This window comes from Falco cherrug, chromosome Z (assembly GCF_023634085.1).
Source record: "Falco cherrug isolate bFalChe1 chromosome Z, bFalChe1.pri, whole genome shotgun sequence".
Lineage (NCBI taxonomy): Eukaryota > Metazoa > Chordata > Aves > Falconiformes > Falconidae > Falco > Falco cherrug.
In genome coordinates, this window is record NC_073720.1 from 24,222,221 (window position 1) to 24,245,839 (window position 23,619).

Genomic DNA, 23,619 nt, shown 5'->3' on the forward strand with positions numbered 1-23,619 from the left:
GTCTAAACAAAAAGATTGTCATCCCTTCCTGTTGCATGATGTGGCTTGTGACTTGTGACCCCGTGCTGGGAAAAAAGTCTGTTGTGACTGAGGATTGTCACGTGCCTTGTCAGTAGCATCTTTGGGAAGTGGGAGGGCTGCTGTGACTGCATCTCCAGCCCCGGCCTGTGTGTGTTCCTGTGCTGGCTTCAGGGTCCTAGCCATGTTCCTGCAGTGCAGAGCCCTGGAGCAGTGCACTGAGATACTTTGTGCAGTGAGCCTGCTGTGTTACGGCTTCATCTCTTTCCTTGGGCAGGAGTGAGTGAGAGAATTGATAGCTGGCAAACAGCTTCTAATGCAGTTCGGTAGCATAAAGTAGAAAAGTATCTTCTGTCATTTGCTGCTCCTGATGCCCCTCTTGACTTGGACTGCGTTTATGGTAATTTCAGCATTTGCCAGGGTTCAGTTGCTGCTCTGTTGCAGTTTCATACCTCCTCAGTTAAGCCCTGCATTGGCCCAGGTTTTGGCTGGCTTTTGATCAAGAAGGTTCCTTCTTCTGTGAACTGGTGCTTTGGTTTCAAGCTGCCCCTGGATGAATCAACAGGGTTTGTTTCTGGAAAGTTTAGTACTTCATCTCCCTGTTCTTAGGAGGCTGTGCTGTTATTTCAAATCCAGCTTCTTAATGGAGAAAACTGATTTTATTAACAGTAAGTTTTTATTTGGGGGAAAGAAGATATTTACTTACTTTGGGTAATGAAGAAGCGACCGGTTTATAAGAAAACAGTGAAGTCTGTTCCTTTCCTTAGCATATTTGTGGGTGTCCAGGTGATAAAATGGAAATCTCAGATCATACTTGATAAACTTGTGTATGGGTTGATTATGTGGGCAAAACCAGGAATTGAATATAAATAGGCAAAGACAACTTCATAATAATTTGTCTGTTGTTATGGAGCTGCTTCTTGATAGATACTTGTGATGGTTTTATATCCGCTAGTTAAACCCTAGTGTCACGAGTCCTGTCAGTCTTGCTATTGCAGTTTTATGTTTCAGTGTATGGACTGTTGTTGTAAGCAAATCAAAAAAGAGCATTACTGTGATATTTGTGGGTTTTTTCCTTTCCATAGTTACCAGTCCAAGCACATCTGTTCCACTTGTGATTCATCCCTGCCCCAGTTTGTACACACAAGACCAAACAGAACTACAGGACTACTTAGTTTTTAAAGAAACAACACAGCAAGTTATTTTTTGTTCTTTTATTCTTCTGATTTCCACCAAAAAGGAAGAATAAAAAATAACTTCCTGTCTGTACTTGTCATCCAGTGAAGTTTTTGTATTTCTGTTCTCAGAGAAACTTTTTTAGCCAGAGTGTATTTGGTAATTTTCAATCTCCACCTTTCTCTGCTGTTTGCCTTCTAGATACTGTGATCAACTCTTAAGCAGAAATAATAAATCATACATAGATTGCCCCAAAAGCAGTAAACAAAAAACCCAACAAACAGAAAAAAGGCAGCCTTGTGAGGTTCCTCTTCATATTTGGCTCAGAGTCACAGTTTAAATCTTAAAAAATATTCAAAAATTTAGTTTTCCTGAATGGGAAATGTAGTTTATATCATGTAACTGAGTTCATAGCATATTAACTCAAAGTAGTAAATCTACTTCCAAGTTAACTGTTTAAAAAAAGCTACAAGTTTGTTAGCTTTAGGTACTTCCACTGTATTTATGCTTAGTTGTCATTTAGGACGTGAAAGAATGCCAATATCAAGAGCCACTAATGTTACTCAGAGCAAACAGTTCAGTCTCTCTTTCCTATCATCATTAGTTAGTCATAATTTGTTTGAGAAAGGGCAAAATGGCCCTTGTTAATTTGGTCAGTGTCCAGGGTCATGCTTGTCAGCTGAGTAAACGTGAGAAGGAAAATGTATTTTATCTCCTAGTGGCTTTTCTTGGAATTTGAGAGGGGATGCTGTGCTCATTCCAGAGCAAAATAGGTCATCTGTCTTGAAGTATCCTTTTCTGTCCCATAGCTCCCATATTACTAAGAAATTGCGTACCTGAAAATTGAATTAACACTGGCTTTCCTATTAGTTGTGCAACAAGCTTAAGTCTGCAAAAATAAAATAAGCTCTACCTTCTGAATTTGTCTTGTAATCGGGTACCACTGTTCCAGTTAATGAAAAGTTAAAATACTTCAAAGTGGTAAATTCCTGTGGCTTTTTAAATCTGATCTCACTTGCAGAAGTAAACCAAGAGATCAAAGAGAACTGTCGTACATTGATCTTTCTGAGGCTCTGCTTTTATAAATCCATAATGTTATGGAATGGCAAATGCAAAGCAAAATGTATCCCCTAGATGCACATTAGCTTCAATTGAGCTAGTAACAGTGATTTGAAACCTGCTCTCTCTCTGTGATTCATTGTGTTTTGTGATCTACAAAGGTGTGATGATTTTTTTTAAATTTTGTTTTTCCTCTTTACCCATGCTTGCTCAGTATGTGTAGAAGTGTATTTGACGTGTATACACATATAACTGAAAGCTTTTATGCCCCCCTGCCTTGTTAATAGAAGAATAAAATAAAAAAAAAATTAAAAGGAAAAACTACAGAGGTGAGCTCTGAACCTTCATATTTTTTGGGGGTGTGTGTGTGTGTGTGTATATATACATACGAAGGAATAGGTAGTGGATGAATAACTGTAACTGGATTAATCTGCAAATGTGGCCATGTTTTCGTATACTGAGTAATTTCACTGTTTCCGTGATTAAAACTCGTAACATGATGTGAAAGAGATGTGCCATGGTTTAACCGCATCCAGCAACTAAGTGCCAGGCAGCTGCTCACTCACTGCCACCCCCACCCTGGCTGCCGGGTGGGATATGGAGGAGGGCTGGAAAAAGGTAAAAAATGTGGGTTGGGATAAGAACAGTTTAGTAACTGAGGTTAAAAAAAAAATGCTTGTAATGAAAAGGGAAATAACAAAAAGAGAGGAATAAACCCCATGAAAGTCAAGTGGCGCACAATACAACTACTCGCTGCCTGCTGACTGATGCCCAGCCAGTCCTTGAGCAGTGACTGGCAGCCCCCACCAACTCCCCCAGTTATATACTGAGCATGATGTTCAGTGGTATGGAATACTCCTTTGGCTATTTTGGGTCAGCTGTGCTGGCTCTGCTCCCTCCTGCCTTCTTGTGCATCTGCTTGTTGGCAGAGCATGGGTAATGGAAAGTGTTTGATTTCAAGTAAGCACTGCTTAGCAGTAACCGACACATTACCGTGTTACCAGCACTACTCTAAAATGCAGCACTGTCCCAGCTACTAGGAAGAAAATTACAATCCAGCCAAAACCAGGAAAATATGCTAAAGGTGCTTGAACCTCATGCACAAATCTGGGCCTTTTTTTAGGAGGGTTTATGATGTATATTATTTTTCTTCAGTATGTATGCAAATTTGCTGCTTCCAAGGGCTGTGTCACTACTTTGATCTGAAACAAGTAAATATTGTTTAAAGTAGGAGAATAATGTTTTACAAAACTTCTGTTCTTGGTGAATTCTGATTTATGCTGTACATCAACAAGGTGTAGTATGGATTTTTTCTGAAAACATCTTAAAATAATAATTTCCATACTAATTTCATTTCTATATTTTGGTGTAAGATTTCAGAGTGCAGTTTCTTGAGCAACAGGTTGTTTTTGTTATCTGGTAGTGATGTGGGATTTTTTGTTTGCTTGAGGCTTCACTGTCAACTGGATTTTGAGTTTGAGATCACATATTTTCAAGGGTTTAGATCTGTACCAGAATTCTTTAACCTTGGGCTTTTCAGGTTTTGTGCATTAGCTCTTAAAGCTTTGAAGGACTAAACTCAAATTTTGAATGATGGTCAGAGAATGACAGTGCTTTGCAGCATGAAAGGAGAGGGGTTTTGAAGGATGAAAGAAAAAAAGAAAATAGGCTGATCTTTTTTCACGTTTCGCTTTTTGTGTCTGGAGTATTCCAGCCTCTTTTCATGTAAGGAGTTGGGGGGTTTTGACTTTTTGGTGCTCTATACCTGTGCTTGCCCTGCCCAGTGTGGCTACACTTTTCATTTCAGTATTATTCATATGGGTTGTTCGCACAGAAGTCTACAGAAGTAGGAGTCACTATTACAAATCATAAACCACCTTCGTAACCCTGGCAGTGCTATCCAACCTGGTAACTCCTGTGGTAACCTCAGGCACTTTCAGTGAACCTTTGTCCAATAACACTGGCATAAGGTCCTGCAGTATGATTCCTAGGTATTTCCTTGTCTAATTTTTTCACCAGATCAGACTAAAGCTACATGGGAAAGTGTGGGAAGAACTTACCCTGTTCTGCTAGTGCAGGTCCTAATAATAAATGGGTAGTGGGTGGTGTTTTGAGATCGTGATGCTTCATTGGTGTTCTGAGAGAAGTCTCTGGGCACTGTGTTAAAATCATCTGCAGTATGGACTTTTAAATACAGATTTCAGGAGCTCTGTCTTCTCTGCATGATGTGGGATTTCGTAAGTTTTTTGAGTCGGATTTGACGGGAGCAGGTGACTTTCTGATTTCACCTGGAAAGCAAACAGCTTAGGGATGACTTATGGAAGAGCTTGCAGTTGTGAGCAAAAGAGAGCTTGCAGCTTCTCTGCTTTACCTTTTAAACAAGCTGCTATTAAAGGTAGGATAGGAACTATTAAGGAATTCATTTTTAGTAACGCAAAAGAGGGAGCCATGGAAACCTTCCCCTGAAATGTTTGACACTGATGCATAAATCTAGTGCTTAAAGACTGTAAACAAGTGATCAAATAACTGCAAGGAAAAGTTAAAATGTTAATATTTGCACTTTACAAGGTAGCATACTGGTCTTTAGCTTTCCATGTTTGTGCCATGGCTTACCTACTGTAACTTGCTATATGCTTGTTTGCTAACTAATCTTTATTTCCGATTTCTGAATACATAGGGATAAACCACTGGCACTACTTAAGCTTGTATGATAGTGAAACTAACACAAGGTCGTGTTACTAGACCAGCACGCTTGATCAATATAATTTCTCTTTTCTTAGCTATAATGTGGAGTTGTAAAAACTCCTGAAGTCTACCATACTTTTTGGTTAATGGTGGTCCTCATGGTAGAGCTTGGTCTGTCCAGTAGGTTGTACCTTGTGTGCCTGACAGCAAATCTATAATTACTAGCTGAGCTTTCCTATTGAATGAAGCCCTGGACGTTGTGGTTTGGGAACTGATGTGAACCTAGGAGGGAGGCTGACTCCAGAATATTCTGCCTGAATGCCAAGATGTCTTCAGCTAGCATGGAAGTGAATGGTATGGTGGTTCCTCTTCCCCAGAGAAACTTCAGGAGAACCCTCAGCAAAATGGGTTGTGAGTGGAAGGCAGGAGAAAAACACATCTAAGTATGAAGTTTAAGAAACAGTTGTTTCTCCCAGCACCTTGCAATCTTCCCGTGAGGTTTCTTTTGAGTTGAATTTAGGACTTTGGCAATGAAAGGAGGGGAATACCTTCAAGGTATTGAAAAGCAGCCTTGCTGAATTTTAAGAATCTTCTTTTCATATTGCCAGGGGTACCAGAAACATCTCATTTCTTTTGATAACATCCTTAAGTATTACCTTTCTCTTATTGTGATAGCTGGCTTTCCCTGGTGCAGTCTTATGAGAATTCTTGGTAAGATGTCTGATGCTGAGGTAGGACCTGAGAGCAATACGGGCTTCCCCCTTGCGTTTGCATCACCTGCCTTTTCTCTGGGAGGGATGTGGACATGTTCCACAAAGATCTGCTGGAGCAGACTCTAACATAGTCCAGAGCCTGGGGATGAGAATGTGCCTCTCTTGATTGGGATTTTTGGCAGGCAGCTTACAGTGTAGGCTTCTCCTGAAGTTAAGTATTGGCTTGAAATGAGAGGAGGAAGTGAATCGATAGGTTGAGCATTTTACCCTTTGCTTCTTTCATTCCTTCAGGTCTTTGCATCTTAGGGGACGCAGCTGTCCAGTCAGTATACTGTGTAGGCTTGGTTTTCCTGCTCTGCTCTTGGAGAATTAGGAGTGAGGGGTCTGCCTTTCTCCAGTAACCTCAGTTGTGGGAGGCTGTTAAGTGACTTGGTGAGCATGTACAGGCTGAGCAATGAGTAAGATGTCACTTGTTGTCCAGACTGCCATTTTTCATGACTCTTTCTTCTTGTCTGGAGTAGCTGCAATGCTTTCCTTCTCTGGAGTCAGATGGCTTTGCAAGACAACTGGAAGAGCATGCTGCTGTTTGAGCAGTCATCTTTTAATCAGGCAGAGGATAACTGTGTCAACTGAGACAGTCTCAGGACCCTCAAGCTCGTAATTCAGCGAAGGTTGTGGTGCTGAGTTCAATGCAGACACTGAGTATCAGGAACTTTGAGATCTTCTGTCAACATGTAGTTTCAGCAGGTGATTGTTATTCAGACTGGTGTTGCAAAGACACATGCTGTCCACCTGCTGGCTGGCAGGGACTGCAGCCCCACTGTGGTTTGTGTCCAGCATCTCAGGATATCTTTTAGCAGTCTGCTCCTGAATATTTCTAGAACTTTAACTAAATGAGCAGAACAGAAAAGAAATTCAAGATCAGATACCTATTTTGTGCTTCCTTATATAAGAAAGTGGTTTACTGGCTGTGCATTAGGAGCTGTACCTGGAGGTTGTTGTTTTGGAGATAAATCATTGGACAGCAGTAAAGAGAAGCTTATCTGCAATACGAACTAGAGAATACTGAAGACTCAATTGGTAAGGTGAAAGTGGAAACAAATGTATTAAACATTACTAAACATTTGCATTGTAAATTCATTTAATTTCTATTGTCACAGAAAATAACGTGCTTCATGGAAGCACAGCAGGGAATTGTGAAGATGTGCCAGAGAGCTTGGGTGCAATAGAGAGTCCTGACAGGGATTTATGTCCTGAAAAGGGACATAAATGAGCTCAAGTCAAGCAGGCTGGTAGGGATGGAATTGCCTTTTCCTTCCCACCATTGCTTCCTCTTTCACTTCCTGCAGGCACCTGTGCAGTTTCTCCCCTCCCTGCTATTTTGTGAAAGGTGTGAGTATGCGAACTCTGAACCAGGAGCCTGAGCTAAGGTGTTACTGACTTGGAAAAGTGACTTTTTATGTAATGCAGTTGGAGAGAAAATAACTTACGGTAGTTTTGGCTTGCTGTTGAGTCAGGATTTCCAACAGTGGTGTATTTCTTAATGAGGCTGTAATATGTTTTCAACTACAGCATGGTAGTAGCCTCTGGAAGAGATTTATGTTCTTTCACGTTCTTCAGCAGTCACTCCTGGAGGGCCCATTCTTTCATGTTATTCTTGAGTGACCTCCTGGTATACTGTCAATGTGAGATGTGAAGCTGTAGGAAAGGCACTTTAATGGACAGCATTTGTAGAGGCACGAACAAAAGTGGTGTGGCACTCTGGGTCTTGCTGCGTGGATACAGTTTGACACCTTTGCATCTGCGAAAATAGATGCAGCGGTAGTATTACTGGGGAGAGGACGGCTTCATGAATCTAGGCTGCGTGCCTGAAAATAAAGGACAATTTAGTGTGCTTACATTTCTTATTAGATAGATATGCTAATTATGCTAGTTCCTATATGATTTTGTAAAATGACAGTGTGCATGCAGACTGTGTTTTCTTTGTTGGAAAACCTTGCTGAGGTTGCTGATTTTATTGTCTTTGGGCTGTGTAGTGTGTACTTGTTACAGGAAAGATTTCTGGATCCTGTATTCCCTGGACAGGCAGGAGCTCTAAGCACTATGGAGGTGGTAGTCCTATGTAGTAGATCCCTAAATTAAATTTGGATTCCTTGGTTTATGGGACAGTTGGGCCTTACAAAAGAGGCCTTGAAGTGTTTGGGACCGGTTCCTTCCTGGGGACAAACGTGCTGCAGAACTCCCTGATGCGTTACTTCAGTGGGGTATGTTGCTGATTGATTAGATGGTGGTAATCCTCAGGAAAATCAAATATTAAAGCTAAACTTTGCCAAGTCTTTATTCTATTGAAATTATGTACTCAAACATTATTATTTTTTTTAACATACAAAAAATGGTCTTCCTTTCCCAGAGGGACTTTATCTTGGAAAGATAACTAACTAGTATGTGTAAGTAAGGAAACATTTAAGTCTTACCCAAAGGAAGGTTAGTGAGTTACTGATGTACAAGTAATTGTGGGGTAGCTTTGAGATTCAAAGTTGTTTGCTGTTCTGTCCATATGCTGCTTACTAAGGCTGACTGTTGTCAGTCATGTTCTGAAGCTGCTGTGCAGGTAAAGACAAGGTCACTAAGAAACCAATTTGTGTATCTGAATTTCTTTGCTTTTCATTAACAACACTTGCTGTATCTTTATTTGAAATTGTGAGAGGGGAGTGCATCTGTCTTGTGAAAAGAGCAATTCTGAGGAATCATTACAGCTACGGATCCTCTCTGTGTGTTGGAGGAGAGGACCCTGTACATAAAGTACTGCTAGGGTCTTCGGGGAGAGTCCTTGAAAATGGAGTGTTGAAGGAAGAACCTTTAGAAGTGTGTTGTTCTGTGTTGGGAATGCGATTTCTGAAAAACTGAAGGATTTCTAGAGAACAATCAGGAGATAAATTTTCAAAAAAAATGCTAGAAAAATCTCTTGGTGGGTTGTGTTGTTTTGGTTTTTTTTGTTATTGGTGGGTGTGGTTTTTTTTTAATAAATGTTGCTCCAGTAGCCAAATGATAAAAACAGAACTTGAATTTCTGTGTTACTAGCCTTGCCTCTTTGTTCTAAGATGAAGTGAGTTTAAATACTCTCTTGATCTAAGTGAAGGGTGGGTTTCTGGAGGGGGTACACTGATTGCAGTGCTGCCAAGTTTTTCTTGGGGGTTAAACCTGGGCTTTGGCTTAAGATGATTCAATGTCTTTCTTTGTGAAATAGTTTTTTAAAGTAACTTTCACATTCAATATTAAAAATATCCAGTTCATAGAGCAGTTCAACAGCACTAAAAATCTAGATTAGCTGCCACAGTGGTCAACGTGTCACACAAGTTAATAAATTTCAAAGCTTTTGGTACTGCATGTTTTTGTTGGTGGACTGTCGTTAGTATGGCTTAGCAAGATTGTTTTATTTGTAATTTAGGCTATGGTTTCCTGGATTAAAGTCTGCTATCTATGAGAATAGAAGAAATCAACAGAAATAAGTGTGATTGTGCTGTAGGCAATGGAGATATAAGCCAAATCAGATGCTGTTCGTATATATGGATGAAACTGGTCAAATGTCCCTAATTTCATGTTAGATACTTCCAAACTGCTTCTCCTTATACAGCTAATGCCAGCATGTCAACTGTTTGAATAGAAGATTGTTGGTTTCCAGATAATGACTCCAAATCTTTTTATTTTATTAGACTTCTCATCCCTTACACTGGTTTTAAGTACTTTTGAATTCAATGTCCATTTTCAAATCTGTGTTGTTTTGCCTTTTAGAGACTTACAGATTTCTATAAACTGACAAATTTCTAAACTGTAGAAAGGGCAGTATCTTTGCCTCCTAATAGCTGTGGTTTGTTTTCAGATACTGAAGTGGTAAGAATACTAATGTGTTTTGAAGCTACCTGTGTGGAATTACTCTAGTCCATAATCACTGCCTGTAACTGGGCACTGATGAAAGGACTATGAGTGATTTAAAGTCTTTAGTGTTGACTTGGACAACTTCTTTAGTTTCATGAAAGATGCAGGGTCCCATTATTTTGAATTAGATGGCATTACCCTGAGCACACACAATGTGGTGTGTTGCATGCTTGAAGCGAGGGCACAAAGGTTGATTTAATGATTGTTGTCCATGCTGCCTTACAGACATGAGGAATCCTAGTAGACCCTGATAACACTTGCATATATGTGTGGTGGTGTCGTGCTTTTGATAGCACTCCCCTTTCACTAGTGGAGAGTGGGAAGAAGTTGAAATAAGACAACACAGTATGAAACAACATGGGTAGAATTGTACTTTTTTTTAATTAAATCAGGTTACTTTAGCAAAATATTATTAGAAAACTCTTCTTATTCAGCGGTTACTGCCCTGTGGCAAACAGTGCTTTTGTGTCAAGTTCTGCACTCCAGACATTTTAATGAAATTGCATTAAATTACTTATGAGATTCATGGTGATATAAAAATAATAAATGGCTACAACTTAGTATACAACTAAACCTTGTAATTTAGAGAGTTCTAAGTCATACTGAACTTTTAAAAAAGTGTGTATAAATCTCTGAGGTGATATGATCTATAAATAAAACTGTAAAAGCCATACAAGTTAATATTTTGCTGTTAATTTGAGGTTTTCTGTATGAGGGTGAAGAAACCAGAGCAGCTCTAAATTTGTAAATGTAAATGTAAATTTGTAAAAACAAATGCAGTTATCATTTTGATTTGCATGCTTTTAACATGCCTGTCTGTTTTGTACTCTTTTGCACTTGCATACTGATGTCTGTTCTTTCAGATACAGTGTGCAATACCTTCTGCTATCATTTCCTGCCTAATGGAACTTAATACAGGATTTTTTAAAATCTAAGTAGGGATCTTCCCTTCTCCCACCCATCAGTGTCATTGTATTATATAGCTACCCATTTAACTGGAAAACTTGGGTAAAAAGACCAGGATGAGTGATGGTAAGTCTACTTAGTAAGTGTAGGTTTTAAAATGAGGATATTTAGAATGTATGGACAGTTACTTGCTTAGATTACACAAAGAATTCAATAGAGGGGTGGAGTAATTAAATGGAGGGGTGGAGTATTTAAAATTATCCCTTATCAGCTTTCTAGTTACATTCTCACATGGTCTTTATTATTTTTCTGAATTGTGGTAGTACTTGAAGTCCTTAGGAAAAAAAAAAATCATCTTTGTGCCAGATAGCGTTAATAAACACATCTGGTAATGACAGACCTGGGTAAATTGTCTGAGACTGACAAATGGCAGCTGACAGAAGATGTGAAATGCAGTGGAGGCACTTAAAATTATAAACATGGTTCTTGATTATTGTCCTTAACTACAAATCTCTGCCAAATTGGGTTGTGCTCCCCCCTTCCCCAGATATGCTTGCCCTTCTGATCTTTTTTCACTAATGGTGTTGGTGAGACTAAAGGAGAAGCATTCCAATTTCTGAATTCTGTGTTAGATGTCTAGGGTAAAACTATAAAGATATCAAATACCTTATTGTAGTTCATGTTCAAAACAGTTCAGGAAGAGGTTTTTTTATGGCAGCTATTGTTCAATAACTGCACTTGGTTTCTTTCTTAGCACTGAACGGGAAGAAGGAGATCAAAAAGCCCTTGTATGCAAGGTCTCTTGTGGCGAGCCTGCATTATTTAAAAACTTAAGAGTCTGTTAAAGGCAAACTTCAGGAAAACCTCCATTTTCTGGAACAGTATATGCTGCTTGCTAAGGTTAATTAAAAAATATGAGGAGATATGCCTACTGGTAATTATTACTAATTTGTGCCCAAGTACACACATGCACATCACTGGTACATTGATCAAGTAAAGCATTTCTTTCCTGAATCAGACTGTAAATTAACAATGGAACCTTTCACATAAATAATCTTGCTTTCATCTTTCCTTGATTTATGGATCAACTTCAGCTCCATTACATGCTGAGAACCTTTTACTCCAGCCTCATTTTGTCATGGGTTTCTCTTTTGTTTTTTACTTGCCTTGTATAGATGTGTTGTGATTCCCTCTGATACATTATTCCTAAGGAATGTGATGCTGGATTTGAAGCTTTAAATGACAAAATGGGCTATTTAATATTTTAATGATCTAAATAAGGAGTCATAAATTATATTAGGGATATTTTTTTTTCATATTGTGTGTAAAGATTATGTCTCCCTTACCTAAAACCAGGCTGCTTGTTAATTGTTGTAGCTGGAGTGCCTGGTTACACTTAGCAGTGTTTGATAGTGCTTATTAGAAAGCTGCATTACAAATGAGTTTTCCATTAGTCAGAGGAGTAAGTCAATGAGCAGGAATTCTTTAAGTCACTGAGTAGGTCCCTCAAACATGGTGCTATGGTCAAGAAGCTCTTGCCGTGCTTGGAGTGGCAGTTGAGAGCGGCTTGTTATGGAGAGCTGGTCAGTGAAATGAGGAATGTTTCACCTTGCATTTTTATTTTTAATTTTGCTGTAACTGAGGGAGAAGTGAGACCTAATTGAGCATGGACAGAGCAGATAGACTTGAATAAACAATTAGTTTTCTGAGGCCTCCAGTGCAAATGAAAATGAAACCTTTATAGGTAGTCTGGAAGCTCATTGGTGAATGTGAATGGAAATAGATTTTATAAAGAACTCAACTGCTTTCACTTCATTAGTATTCATGGTATTAAAAAAACCCCAAACCCCTCTTTCCAGAGACAGATACTCTCCTTGGAATTATTTTTTTTCACAAGACAAATGATGATGGTGTCAACAGCTGATGAAGATGAATAGCTCTCTTTCTTATGTATTTAAAATTATTTTTTGCAACTGAAAGTGACTTTGAAGGTTAGCTTTACTGAATTTTCATCCTCCTAGTTAAAGAGCCAGGAAAAACATTTCTTAAAAATCTGTGTATGAGAAGCAGCATTGGAAATGTTTGATGTAAGGTGTGCATGTGGATGCCTGCACATATGTAAGATATAAATATGTGTTTCTATGTATTTGTCGTGGCTCTCCTGTGCTGTAAAAAGGATCATTAAAATAATTAAGGATGAAAATTCTGCCTGTGGTGTCTAGAAATATCAAAGATCTTTTCCACAGCTAATTTCTGCTTTTGCTGAGAACTTGAAAGAAATAGTCAGTGTGGCTAGTTTGATGTTTTTCTCTACAGCAGAGCATAGTGCATTGCATTGCTAATGCTACTAATAGCTTTGTATATGATAGTAAGAAAATTAATACATCCATAGAATATTAAAGATCAAAAGTCTGCTGAAAAAGAGGCTTTATGCAAGGGAAAATAAGAAAATCCTGCTTTGGGTCATGTTACTTTTTTAGTCATGCATAGTATTGGTAACTTTTATTTAAACTGGTTGACATTCGGTTCCTAGTGTTTCAGCTGAAAACTTGGTTGTTCTCTTCCACTTCTTAGGAGCAGATAAATCAGTGAAAACAGAACAAACCTCCCTGAACGGTGTGCTTTGTGTTAGGAAGATGTGTTTTTTGCAATTCTGCCATGCCCTGCAAAGTTGTCTGCAAGGCGACACCGCAGGAGTCAGTCACTGCTGCTTCACAGTGTCTATGGACCTGCTGGAAGGGGCAGGACCGCTGAAGGGTTTGTGCTGATGCTACACCTTAAACCTGCAGTGTCTTGTCCTGAGATGACGTGTGTATGCGTGTTTTCCTTCTTTAATTCGGCAAGCATGCAAGTTTCCATTTGTTGTATCTTTGGCCCAGAAACGATGTTTCCCAGACCCTGGCAGCTGCCCACCAGAGTTGGAACTTGGGTTGTGTGCATGGTTTCCTCTCTGAATGAAGTGGGGGTGTTTGAGCAATTTTCTGCCGGCTTTCTCTTGCTGCCTCCCAGCTACTCACTGGTCTTTTGCAAATTTCAACACTACAGAACGCTTTTCCTGACAAGATGGCCAGCAGGATGGGGACAGGAAGGGAGTCTCCTTCCTGCTGTATGGTGGTGGCATGCACCGTTGCACATCTGGGCAGTGAAGGTTGGGTTTTCTTTTTTTACCCTCTTCTGTCAGATTGCTTTTAAAACTGGAAGCGAAGGTGAAACATGAGCGCACATCCTGATGTGCAGGCAGTGCTCAGAATAGCTGTACCGCTGCAGAGAGGGGGATTCCTTCTAGACAGTACATTTAGCTGTGTGGGTTGGACCGACCCCTTGAACGCTGCTGTCTGTTTTCAGGCTGTTTGGGATTACATTATTAAGCTTCTTTACAAAATCCACTGTGATTAGTCCAGTCCCTCTGCGCCCTTCCTAGTAGGGCTGACCTATTGAGCTGCTGCAGCTTCAGCCTGGCGAATAGTTTGTGTGTGGTGCTTTGGCGTCTCGCTTTCAAAGAGTGTTTGCAGTTTTCCCTAGGTTGGAAATGAAGAGGGGTTTTTTGTTTGTTTGGGGTTTTTTTGTGTTGGGTTTTTTGTGTGTTTTTTTTTTTTTTCTTTGTTGTCAGAAGCAAAGGCTTTTGTACATCATATGTGTTCCTGAGAAGATACCTGTATGACTGTGAGATTAAAAAGAAAGTCTCGGTGCTAGTGAACTACCCTATGTGATGCCCTTTAACCATGAGTTGAGCTGTATCTGTATCTGTTTAATTAGAATGATTTTTTAGTTTTTGGCTCTTGTTGTAGGGTCTTACAAGAGATCTGCAGAACCTGCTATTTGTTAATCTTTTTCTTAATGTTCATTAAGGCTGGGTGACTAAATTCAAGGAGACTTAGGGCAGGCTGAGTTTTGAAAGCAGTGTCTTCAGTACAAATACTGTTGCTTCCTTTGTTCCCTGGAAAGGGAGCAGTCTGTCCATCTGTGTGTATGGAGCTGACACACAGGAGGCTTTCAAGAACTGAAAGACTTGATCATATTGTAACAAAACTGTTCCATCTTAACCAAGGTAGAGTAATAATTGGCTCAGACAGCAGTGTGCATGCATATTTATAGGCCATTTCTTGACCTTGTAGAATACTGTGAAGGCTGAGCTTCACATTCTATGCAATCATGTGTAAATATGTTTGTGAAAAAGCGTTGGAAGCAAGTTGATTTTTTTAAGGTAGCTATAGCTGATTCTTCCTATTCCTCTGAGCTGTACTTATTTGTTTTTTTTTTAAATGACCAGAGGTCAGGTTTGTTTTCAAGAAAAAGTCAACTGTTTTAAAGGCAAATTTGCATTTCTAGAATGGGTGTGAAGTGGGTAGCAAAACAATCTGGATATATCTATTGATCCATAGCAGAATCTGAAAATATATCTGTACTACCTAGGATATGATAGTTAAGAACATGCTACAGAAAAGCATCATGAACTTTTTTTGCTGATTTTAACTGTACAGTGGGATATATCTGGCATAATAAACTATACAATTTTGAGTGGTCGCTTTAGGTTTAAGTGTTGTGTTTATCTGTGTATGTAGGATGATAATAAATAAATGGGTTAGAAGTGATGCTTTAAGCAGCAGAGCTTCACAATGCATTTGTTCTCTACCTTGGTAAGGACATGTTTGCAGTGTTAGCTGCAGGTTGTGTTCTTATATAAATAGAGAGTTGCTGTATGAATGATTCACAAATAATAATCTGACTGTAAACAAGACCTTTTCTGCCTCTTAGCCTTTTCCTTCAACAGGGATCCTAGGACCTGACTTACTTTCTGCCTGTGTAGCAGCTGACAAGCTGGTGTCACTGTCCTAATGAGGAAACTGGAGGTCATGGAAGGAAATGACATAGTCCAAGGCTTGAAGTCTAGAACAGGAATGGCAGATGCCATTCAACTGGAGAATTAGGGAGGTTGCTCAGCCCAAAGTGAGGGAGATCCTTCCTGTGGAGGGGGGCGTGGAAAGACAGTGCTGAATTTAAGAAAAGTGGGATGAATAGTCCTCTTCCTATTTGATTTAGGGCAGGTGGTGGTGAAGAAAAATTCTTTGCTTCTGAGGAAGTGTGATAAGCGGGGCAAGAAACAGCATCTTTCCTGGTCCAGTGAAATCTGTATGGCCTGGTGTGAATTCCTCCGTATCCATTCTTTGCCTTTATTATCCTTGGCTTCTTGGAAGTGGTGGTAGTTTTTGGAGAAGTTTTTCCTTGTATCTCTGCGTGGAATTAGGTTATTTGTGATTCTCTATTTTGCAAAGCAGAGGCTGCTCTAAGAGCTGTGAATACAGAAGAGTTGCATAGTTCTCTAAACCTTTGTCAAAACTGAGGTGGGTTAATACTGCTTGTGGACAAAGGGAACGTATAGTACTGCAACCATCAGCTGATTTAATTGGAACTGCTAATAGTCTTGTTCAGCTGTTGGGTTTGATGCAGGTTCATGGGGACTCCTGTGTATCCCCAGATTGCTTGTATTGCGCCCTCAAGCAGGATCCTGCAAAAGTTGGTGTTCTGACAAAAAATGGGGAAATTGAGGGCAAATTGATTCAGTCCTGGTTCCCTGGAGGGAATTCCTGTGTAACAGGAGACTGGCACTCAAATCCCATCCATATTCCTGTAGGATCTTTAAATCTATATGTAGAGGTCTACAGTAGGATATTTTGGTGATTCTGTTCTATGTAATTTTTAAACCATTCTCCTCTAATGATACTGTCTGTTCTTTTTGGTGAGGTTCAGAGGAGTGAGTGGGGGGGAACAGGGATTTGTGGAAGGTGTTGCCCTAAATTTTACAGTGCTTCTGTAGAAATTCATCATACCTGCAACATAAATAGGCAGATTTTAAAATGAAATTTATGGAAAAATGGTTTGGAAAAAATGAGTTTTGTAGAACAGTACCTTCTGCATAGCTTGGAGTTTGCTGTGTGTTTTCCATCTTTCAAACTGCCTTTGTCGGAAAGGAATTATTCAGTATTTGGTGTTCGGGGAGGAAGTGTTTTTAGATAAGTTAACTATCTGTGCATTGTGAATATTAACACCTGATACTGGTAGAGAGATGTGTACTGATTAAAAATCCATCTCTAAGTAGCCATATACACTTTAGGGCTATCTTAATTCCCTCTGTACTATAGATACTGGGCAATCAAATGTACTAGTTTTCATATGCTTTGTCTTAGCTGTTACGCGTCTTTGAAGTAGCGCCTTTCTGAAGTAACTTCTCAAAATCTTTCATTGCCCTGCTCTGCAATGCCATAGGCAATGGGGAAGACTGCCCTCTGTTATCCCAGTGCTCCTTAAGTCACTAACGTTTCTTTAAAAAGGGTGTGGAGAGAAGTGTATGTTTGCAGCCCAAGTACAGTAATAAGACCATGGACAGAGCATGTGATAGCCAAAACCTCAAAGTATAACGTGAATGTCTGTTGGAAAGTGTCTGCAGGTATACAGCTATTGTATTTTTTAAACCTTGTTGTCAAGCAAGTTTCACCATAAAATAAAAATATATTAAAAAAAAAAACCCAAACCAAAAAAACAACAAAGCAAAAACCCAACCAACTGAACCCTGGTTCTTCTGTTGTGCTTGTATATAATCCAACATCAACACATGTCCATATAGCCGGTAAGCATGGAATAAATATCATTAGTGATGACTGTGGCTGGGCAAAACTGTTTGATGTGCTGAGTAGAAACAGCTTGAGTAAAATTATTTAAAATATCTCTGGTAGAGTTTCAACAACCCTCATTCCTAAAGATACTGCTTTGATGTTGTCTTGTGGACAGCAGTGTCCAGTCTGTACCCAATACGACATACCACCTGAACTTTCATAGCATTTGGGTTTCCAGGAGGTTTTTCAAATAACCATTAACAAGATTGAATAGGTCTTGCTATTACTTATTTAAACTTGTCATAAACTTCTTATTGAATGATTGTAGTGTCATTTTGGCTGAATTAACCACTGTGTTACTTGAATATGTGCCATGTTTTACCTCTTCAGAATCAGCTGTGTATTCCAAGGAATAGGACCTAATAAAATGTTCTCTATTGGTTTCACTTACTTGGACTTGAATACTGAGCCTGGCAGGAGGGGAAGGCTGCTCTGTTGAGGACACAAAGGCTTTTCATCAACTGCATAGTGCTTGAAGTGTAAGGCCTGAATGGGGACTAGAAAGACCCTCTGGGTCATCTAGCTGTTCATTATTTGAGAGCAGCACAAGAGTTTATTCAAGAGGAGCTTGCAAGCCTGACTGCTTTCTGCAGTCCATTTCCCTCGTATTTCCCCAGCATCCCGAGTTGTTATGTTAAGGCTGTTACAGGTATATCCTTGTCGACTTAGTCTACTACAACAGCAGTTACAATGTACAGACGGCTTTCAAATACACACTGTATGTACTGCAGATGTTATTTTGCCCTTTGGAAGCAAAAGTAAGCCTTTGGATAGCTTCCAGAAATGCTTTGTTGATATGATACACATATCAAAGGAGCTGGCCATCAATATGAAAATGTTAAATCTCCTATTTCCATATTGTTTCTTTGCATTGCTAGATGATATAATGTATTTTGGTATAGTTCCTTCAGGTGATGAGATGTGGTTGTCTAAATCCAGCTGAAACACAGCCGACAGATCTGTGTGTTGTCTACTATATTGAATTTGACTGTTCCCATATTAAATAGAACTTCTGCCCCCAAGAAACATTTAGTGAAACCTAATATTGTTGTGATATTTTGGTCTTTAGGCGTATGCAAGAATGCCTTTTTTGTTGTCTCCAAGTAATAGAATCATGTTCTTCTTCAACAGAATCTGAATTTCACCTTTTTGTGTTTAAAAATGCAAAACTTCAGAAATTGCCTTTCATTCTCCTGTTTCTCATGTCAGAGAATTGCATATTGAGTTTCAAGCTAAGGACATCATGTTGAAAAGTGTTGGTGGGAAGAATGTCTCTCCCCTTTCCATTCCCTTTCTTTCCTCCCCAGTCCTGTTTCCCAAGAACCTGCACATGTAGGACCTCAGGCATGGCCATTTCACATGGGGTCACAATGTCATCCTCCTGGCTGGTAGCTTCTGTCCCGTGGCTGAGACCCAGTCCCTGACTGCATGGGTCTGTCTTCTCCGTTTCTGTGAAATCCTTGAAGAAGCTTGTATTGTTGAGAACTTGCGTGCCTGAAGTTGGTGCTGGAATTGTATCAAATTGTAGTTGGGGCAGAGTCACCTAGCAGCAAGGAGGTACCATTGCAAGAGAGTGCTGTCAGGGCATGGCTGTTAAAATGATAAGCTAATGGGGGTTGATGTTCAAACTGTCTTAGCTTTTAAGCATCATACTTTCTGAAGCTGATAGTTGGGACATTGGAAAAACATCTTAGATATGAATTGAGGACCTCGATGGTACTGTGCTGCGCTGTGCTATAGCTCCATCTTAAAGTTTCTTCTGAAACCCTGAAAGCTGTGGAAAAGGGGCACAACTTAATTGGAATTCTGGATTTTGTGATCAGACTGCATGTCACAGAATGCCCAAGTGTGTTTATTGTGGGAGTGACTTTAGCAGCTGTGAAGCATAACTGATTATATGAGGAAAAGGTGACAAGGTGGAATGCAGTAATTCTGTTTTGTAACTTAAGTGACAGTGTTCAGGGAGCTTAATGCATTTGTTGAATATTTTTTCTTTTTTTTCCCCTTCTTGTTGTTGAAAGCTTTTTATGAACCTTATGCCAGGAAAAAGTTTTCAAATGTGGTTGATTACTTTGAAGTGCGTTTTAAGAAAGTACATGAATTTTTGCCAATAACTCACCTAAACCAGAGTCATTCTTGAGTGCAGCCTTGAGCAGTCATTGCTGTCCGTCAGTCATCAGTATTAGCTTACAGACATGTGAGAGTCCCAAAATAATGTTCCTTAGAAGCCAGCTGTTGTCAGTCATTCCCTTTTTAACTGATTTGTAAATTCAGCTTGTGAGCTATCTTAGCACTTGGAAATAGAAATATTTGTGATATACAGGGGTTTGTGAAAGGTAAATGGTAACAATGGTTAATTAAATAGTCTTTGTGACCCCAAGCCTTCCAGTTTAGGAAATTGCTGAAGGCATGGACTGTGAGTTCATAAGTTAGTTCAGTGTCTGTCATGAACATGAATGAGTCCTAATATCCCGAAGAAGCAGATTCAGAAACGAACATGTTCCTTGATGCTTTAGAAATGTGTATCTGCAAATGATTCAAATAAGCTGCAGATTTGATAAAAAAACCCCAAACAAAACCGAAGCCCAAACCACTAACTTACCTGAAATACTAAATTCAAAAGAAACTCTAAACACGGGATTTGAAATACTTTGTAGGGAATACAGTACTTTGCTGTGGGATTAGCGGTAAGCAAAAATGGGCTTCACTGTGCATCTTCATTGGTGACTATGGTGACTCCTTCCCTTCGAGTGGACAGAGAGGATGAAGCAGTCAGGTATGCAGGTGATACATAGACTTTTTGGCTGATAAGTCTCAGTACATGAACTGCAGAAATCTTAAAAGACTTTGTACTTGGTTTCCTAAAATAAGGGTGTTGAGAATCAGGGTTTAAATGCTACAGAATAACGTTTGAGTGCTTTGTAAAATAGTGACACCACCTGACTGCACAAGTTTAAGGTGAAGGATGCTTGTAAAATTTTCTGCTTTGCTTACTTGCATCCCTGCTTTTTCTTTCTTTGTCTGTATTTGCTCAATTATTTTTTCTTTTGGTTTCTTTTTTTTTTTTTTTTTGGTGAATTTTATCAAATACAGAGATACCAAATGTATTGTCAAAACCAGAGGGTTAACATCTTGTGTAGGAATAGTGACAGCAACAGAATTTGAGGATCTGTATTTATGCTTATTTCAAAGTCAGTGTAAATGAATGCCTGTTTTATGAACAGTATAAATTATTTCTTTTTGTACTGGGGTTGATAAATCCATTTGTCAGCGTTTCCCTACACTGGGCAGTGGATTGCATTTTGTTGATGGTACAGTGCCATCTAGTGACAGCTCACGTGAAGGCAGGGAGAAATTGGTAAGGAAAGATGTTGGCAAGAGCAGGTATCTCATGGGTTGCAAAGTCAGATCGCTCACAGCTGCAAAAAGACTACTTTATGGAAGGTTAAATAAGCTGAAGTCTGATCCCGCATACTTTGAGACAGGACCACTGCGAAAATACTCCTTGTGTGAGAGTGTGGTTGGAGGTGGTATGAGCTGTACTAGAGGAAGGTGGCTTTCTTACACAGCCAGCCACAAATCTGGCACTTGTGAAATTTTTTGTTTCATTTAGTAATTTAATTACCTTAAAATCTTTGTAAACACTTCCCCCTCTTCCCTGCCCCATGCTGTCATAAGCTTTATGTAAAGGTAAGTTAGGTTTTGGGTTTTTTTCAGTGAAGGTAAGCATATAAACTATATATACATATTTATTTTATTTTTTAAACTCTGTTTCTTTGCAGCTTGGTTACCTATTCCCCCAGCCTATGTCTTCTCGAAAATGCAGCAGTCCTGAAGTCATTTATGTCCCTAAGTTTAAGAGGCAGTTGAGTGAAGATGGCAGACAGTTCAGAAGAGGAAGCCTTGGAGGAGCTTTGACTGGTGAGTTTGGGGTGTATGTAATGTCACCTGGAGGTGTAGCAGCTGTGGAGCTGATGATACCTTGCCCCTGGCATTTGCCTTGTGGCTGAACTCTTTGGGCAAGGTGTGAGTTCCACCCGGAGTTTCCATAAAGTGTCTTCCATGTGGGCTCCCCAATTGTCAGTTGAGTGAGCTCACGTTTGAGGCTCTGTCTTGATGGGGTGCTGATAGGTGGCTATGGACAACCTGAAGATGACACACTTCTTGAAGTTTTCAGGAATATGGCATTTACCTTGCTGACTTAGTTTGGTGGCTTAAAGGTTGTGTGAGACATGCTTGCATGCGTTTGTTCGTCCACGTGATCACATACATCTTGTTTCCTTAGGGAGCTAAAGTGCACAGATGGTCCCTTTAGACTTAATTTCATTAAAAAAAAAAAGCAGTTTGGCCTCATTTATCTGGAGTCCTCACAGTGGTGGAGGGCCATTACTAGCTAGCCACTGGCTGTGGGCTGCAACTTCTCTGTGGAGCCATGCAGAAGCAGCAGGATGCTTGAGGAGGGCCCCAGGCCTTTCCTGTCCTGATAGTGTCTGATGCTGAAACTATGATTGTATCCTGGGAGGAGTGTGGCTGGGTGCTCACCAAAGAGTGGTGATTCCTGAGTGTGGAATGAAAGGAATGTGAAAACCTGTCCCAATGACAGGTTAACTGGCACTTGCTTTGTGTATTTCAAGAAAAATAATTTTTAAGTTAACTAGAATTTGGCCATTAAATATGTTCCTGAAGTGCACTGTTTCTAACGGTTTGAAGAATTTGTTGTGAAGAACAGGGTATTAAGTACTTGGTGAGAGGGATAATAGGGTTCAGAGACTTTTGTGGAAGGGATAAATTTGAGACTCAACATCTTATTTTATCTGTTCAAGTGATGTTGATTGGTAGCAAAATCAAACAGGTGAAATTCAGGTTAGAGGAAGTTGAAGTGGCATTTACTTGAGCTGTGACTGTCTTCTGTGTCTCAGTGCTCTACATTGCTCAGAGATGTTTTTGATTAGGGATGAAAAATGGTGCCATGGTGAACAGAGGTGACTCCTCTGCCACAAGTGTCTGGGAAGTGCTTTTAAAGTATTCACTTTTCTGACTTCCTTCCCACCCCTTTCCCTGTCCTTATGCTGGAAGAAGCTCCAAGAAACTATTGCATTGTTGCACTTTGTCTGTAATCAGTAGCTTAGAATCATAATGCTTCTTATGAGTGGCAGTATTTTTTTGTTTTTTCACCTAATTAACAAATTGTCTCATGCTTCATGAGAAGGAACTCTGTCACATCAGCACGTAACAGTTGCTGTGATGTTTAGTGTCAGGGGGAAAGTTTTACAGTTTCCCTTGTGACTTCATTTTTATCAAGATTTGTATTATGAAGATTTCAGAAACGTAAGAGTGTTTGTGGTCTGCATGGGCTTTCATGAAAGTAGTGCTTTAAAGCAATCTGAAATACCAGCTTTGCTAATGGTGAGCTCTGGCTTCTCTGGAGTGTTACTACTCTAAAAAATTGAAGTGTAGACCAAACTGATGTTTTACTGAAACTAAAAATTGCCAGCACACTACATATTATTTCAGCAGGAGTTGGTGTGGGGGTTTGATTTTTTTTTTTGTTTTGTTTAACTTTTAAATTGGGTGGTGGTCTTTAAAAATGGAACTTTTCCATGTAAGCCCTCCAGATAGGAGAAGGCAGTCTAATCGAAAACAAATGAAGCAAATGTGCACTGCTGCTGTAGTCTCTGGTCTTTATCTCTATGCTTGAATTACTGCTTGAGGCCTTTATGAAGGGAAATGGATATGCTTTTTGTCTGCTTGCAATATGTTGTGCAGGGTTTCATGTCAGGATTTGGGAATAAAGTGTGCAGTGATGCTAAACTGCTTTATTACTAATGCACTTTAAATGAACCTGAATACCCTGAGACTTTGGTCTCCTAAAATAGTTTAAATATCTTAATAGCTTTCATGATACTGATTAAATTAATCAAAGTCATTCTGATGACAGAAGGTTCTTAGTATTCTTTTGGGATTTTTAAATAAAATTCATTTTAAAGAAAGCACTGCAGATAGAGAACTATTTCCTGAAATTGTTTCAAATGCTCAATAACATGAAGTTAATGATTTCAGTGTTACCTTGTTACCTTGGACTTGATTTACATGATTTTTTACATGCTTAAGTTTGTGGGGTTTTTTAAGTTTCTGTAATTGTTAGGAGTGGCTCACTGTTCTGGTTTGAAACTAAAAGAATCACAGTACCGCTTAAAAAAATAAGAGGGGATGAGAAGGCCTTCAGTTAAAATGAATAAGCTGTAAGTCCTTGTTTTCAGTTTACTTCTATGCTCACACCTCCCTTCCCTAATTTGAGTTTGAGTCTTCATGTGTCTGAAGAGATACTCATGGCCCGTGAGGGGGCAAAAATATTTGGAGACCTGTAATTTGGAAAAGTACTTGATCTTTAATATTACTTTACACTGATTGCTGTTTTCCTTTATTTTTAATTCTGTTTTGTTGCTTTTGATACT

At 39.4% G+C, this 23,619-nt stretch overlaps 1 protein-coding gene across 3 annotated transcripts in view; it reads left to right on the forward strand.

The window, feature by feature from the left end:
* MAST4 (microtubule associated serine/threonine kinase family member 4) overlaps positions 1-23,619 on the forward strand; it is a 274,356-nt gene that overhangs the window by 36,507 nt on the left and 214,230 nt on the right. For all 3 annotated transcript variants that reach the window (XM_055699400.1, XM_055699403.1, XM_055699402.1), the window contains exon 2: positions 20,947-21,085. In XM_055699400.1, coding sequence (XP_055555375.1) covers positions 20,947-21,085 — 139 coding nt within the window. The remainder of the gene's footprint in view (positions 1-20,946; positions 21,086-23,619) is intronic.